Source organism: Pygoscelis adeliae, unplaced genomic scaffold (genome assembly GCF_000699105.1).
Source record: "Pygoscelis adeliae isolate BGI_AS28 unplaced genomic scaffold, ASM69910v1 Scaffold252, whole genome shotgun sequence".
In the NCBI taxonomy this organism is placed as follows: domain Eukaryota; kingdom Metazoa; phylum Chordata; class Aves; order Sphenisciformes; family Spheniscidae; genus Pygoscelis; species Pygoscelis adeliae.
In genome coordinates, this window is record NW_008824185.1 from 1,318,618 (window position 1) to 1,322,542 (window position 3,925).

The 3,925-nt window shown below is 41.7% G+C and overlaps 1 protein-coding gene across 1 annotated transcript in view; it reads left to right on the plus strand.

Annotated features, from left to right (window-relative positions):
• Positions 1-3,925, plus strand: part of LOC103925719 (transmembrane emp24 domain-containing protein 7-like) — a 33,243-nt gene that overhangs the window by 20,900 nt on the left and 8,418 nt on the right. Inside the window, exon 2 of the mRNA XM_009334468.1 lies at positions 2,862-2,959. Coding sequence (XP_009332743.1) covers positions 2,862-2,959 — 98 coding nt within the window. The remainder of the gene's footprint in view (positions 1-2,861; positions 2,960-3,925) is intronic.

A 3,925-nucleotide genomic window follows, 5' to 3' on the forward strand; every position in this document is an offset into this window, starting at 1 on the left:
ACCACCGGCACACCTGTGGAGCCACGGCACCCTGCGGTGGGGGTCCCCGAGCGGCGCCGGGGGATGCAGGAGCCCCCGGCAGCCGCTTCCCGAGCTCTCGGCTTAGCTCTGCTCCGGGTTATGTCCCGAGCTTTCTCGTGGCGGCCTGGAAGTACATTTCCGTAATGTAAAAGCTTTTTGCAACATTTGCAATCATGTTTTTTTCACTAATTCGTCTTAAAAAAAAAATAAAAGAGAGAAAAAAACCCACGGAACTGACAGTTTGAAACAAATTCTTATCCATTTGAACTTACTTACAAATACATTAAAAAAAAATGTTGAAAATCAAAGTGCTATGTTTTCATGAATACAGGTTCACAAAGTCTTCTTGTCGGTAAGACTTGAGACTCTGCAAGGATGCACGTGGGGTATTTCAGAAGGTAACAAGGGTCACAACTTTCCCAATAATCTCCCTTCTTCTGGTTCCATGATGGCCAACTCCTTGTACTGCAGCAGCTCTCAACCTCTTCCTCCGTGAAGCTGTACATGTGGAAATACAGTAAATACTTAGTTTTGGGTGCAGCTAAATTTGTTTTTCATCCAAAACATTTATTTAAATGTGTTACTTTCTTGGGGTGCCCTGTCTGGATGTGTTTTGGCTTTTATGTAATCAACTATCACAAGCATAGACAGTAGTGCACTGACTTTTTAGACACAAACAAACTCATTTCTTGTTCACTGCAGTTTTGAAAACATGAGAACAGAGGTTAGAAAATGCACTGAACCTTAAAAGAAAGGATAAATTCAAGCAGTTTTAAGGTCTGGTGATTTTTTCCTCCACAGCATGACTTTGCACAAATCACACTGAACTGTGGGCTGAAACTGTGTTAGTAGTTAGTCTACTTGACTGCCCTTCAAGTGTTTTGCAGGTGCCAAAGTTGTTCAGGGCTGGTTCTTCAAGTATGAAGGTCAGTGAAAAGGAAGATTAATTTGTATTATAACCTGACCAGCTTATTTTAGTCATTTTAATCTATCAAAAATTGAGCACTGTACTGGCAAGTAAGTAGGAATTAATTTCTGGATATCACTATTTATAGTGATAATATAGTGTCTGCTACTCATGTTAAATCTGTCAAAGCAAGCCCAAAGCAGAGATTTTTAGAGCTGAGGTACTTAAAATGGTGAACCTTTACCATGTTAGGTGAGTCTGAGCAGCAAGATAAAGCATACCATGGAATGTACTTTGAGAATTATATGACAACAATAAAGTGGATTTTTTTAACTGTTAAACACAACTAGATTTCTAGAAAGGTATGATGGCCACAGAGACTAAGGAATTTTATGAAAACACATTTCAAAACCTCCAGTGGGGGGATTGCATACTGAAGGACTGTAGAGGTGAAGGACAGCTTTTTCTGGTTTACTACTCAAATAACAGGAAATGTTATTTCAGTCATAAGATCTCATTTTATCTGCCTGAAATTACATCCATATGCACAGCCTCTAATATGGGCAAAAGGTCTCTAACTACCTCAGGAGAAAAGATTTGAAACTTGCCTCAGCTACTATGCAGAGAAGAAGAAATACAGACACCTGAGTTTCCTCTACTTTGCAGGTTTCTTCAGCCTTTTTGCAGCCGCTTCCATGTGTGTTTCTGAAGAAATGAACTGCTCGTACCACTATGGCTCATTAGCATTCTTCAGGAGAGCATGTTTTAATTAATGCCTGCACAAGAAATGTTTGCCGTTTGACAATTTTAATTTCCCACAGACAGGAAGTGATACCACACATTTACAAACTTGAAGTCAAACTAATCTAACAGTAAAATGAATCCTTGTTTTTTCTAGTCTTTGACTGAGAACTGTGTTCTAATTTTACACATAAGGTAAAAAAGCACATTAACAAAATTAACTAGCTATGCATATACGTTTGGGGAAGGTTGTAATTCAGAATTCTGCTTGCCAATATTCTGTCATGATAGAGAAAAAATGATAAAGATTTTTCTCAAGCAAGAACTGTGCTGAAGAGAGACTGAAATTGAGCCTCACCGTAATTAAATAGATTGTCCAGTAGGAAAGAAAAATTCTTCATATGACTCCCTCCAAAATATATTTATTGAACTTATTTTGGGTTTAACATTCAAGTGTTATTTGCGCAGTAAGATAATAAAGACAACACGTGAAATTTTATTGTTTCACAAAGAGAAGAGAAGAGACAGAACAACGGAAACTGGGAAGAATCTGGTAACAGCAAGAGCAGCACCAGCAACCTGGAAAATGAGCAACCTGATTAATTTTTTTATTCCTTGTAAGGATTACCAGTTATTAACTGGCTAACTCAAGGAAAACCATAACGAAATCAACAAGTACAAAGGCATATGTAATGTTCTAAAAGAGGAAAGCTCAGATCCTTACTGTTACAAATTAATATATAGTTCCGTATATCATTTAGGGAATTGGATATCACAGTGACTGGCGTGTTTAGGAAATGGACAAATCAAGCCAGTTTCAAGCTTCAGAAGTACGTTCATAAGCAGTTCATGTTGCTAATAGTTCTTAATCACTATCAATCATTATCGCTACGTATACAAAACAAATAGTCCTCAGCAAATCTGTCCTAGATGAGCTGTGAGCACACAACACAGTGGAGCTGACGCTCGGTAGTTAGTGCTGATGGTCACGCCCCTTGCTGGTCCTTAGTCACCAGGGCCAAGGTGATCAGGCTTGAGAGCTCCTTGCAGGCAGTTTGCCATCTTTCTTCCTTACTCAGCTGATGTTTAATACTCTCTGTCCCCGATCCAAAGGAAAAGGAAGTGATCTCATCTGCTCTTGATGACTTATTTTGGGGATCAGGACATGTTCTGGGTTTTGCTTATTCTGCAGGTGCCACCGGACACCTTTCTTGCCTGCTCTGCAGGATTATCTTGGTTTTACCAGGCATCTTTCCCCTTCTGCTTTGTTGTTTGGTTATTTGGTGACAGGTAAGCTTGATTTTGCCTATTTAGTGAGGCTTTAACAAAATAGCCGGAAAATTGAACTAGGAAGCCATAAGCTGTACAGGACCACTTCAGTGGCTGTGAAAAATCACAGAGTGAGCCTTCCTGAAACGTGTTTCTTGCCACATGAAGGAGGTGGTGATTGGGAACACTCTGCACAAGCATACAGGTCCTACAAGCCTGTAGTCACCAATTTAAGTAAAATGGCTGAAGCTGCCTCCTATGGCACAGACACATGATCTGCTTTTGAGCCACCTCAACTATCAGCCAACACTTAAATGCGACCCGAAATAAAACCAGGGTGTTTAAATGAAAACAGCAGAGATCCGAGGGATAATTGTAGGTGGATAATGCCCGCCTCAGAGGTGGGGTGGATAATTGGTAAAGCATCTGCCACCTCACTTTAATCCACACCTGCAGATCTATCAGAGCCTTCAACGTACGAATTTGGGGTACCTCTGTCCTGTGAAATCCACAGTCCTCAAACAGATGCCCAGGACTTCTCCTACAGTGCCGAGAATGAAATTCACAGGCTCCACAAGCTAGCTCGGGGGTCACCTCCTCGAGGCTAGAGGGTTACGAAGTGGCACCCCAGTGCGGTGCCTCTTTCGGCATTAGGTACTTCATGCAGGTCAGCCCCCTCTTCAGGGGAGCACAGTGGGAGCTCAGACCTGCCCCATTGCAAGTTCGTTCCCCGGCCTGGGAGACTGGAGCCGAGTTTTCCTTTTTCCTACTCTGCCTGATTTAGCACAGAACTTACAATGAATATAAGGATGAGGGTTATCTGATTTCTTCTTTCGCGCCTGTTCTACTTTGTAAAAACAAGCGAGTATTTACTGGAGTAACGCGTAAAGCCGGCGTTGCTGCAGTCAGTGCGAGCACGCTAACCGCTGTTTTGTCTCCCCGGAGCAACGGGCGTTTAACGACCTGTGAAGCGGGACTCATTCAGAC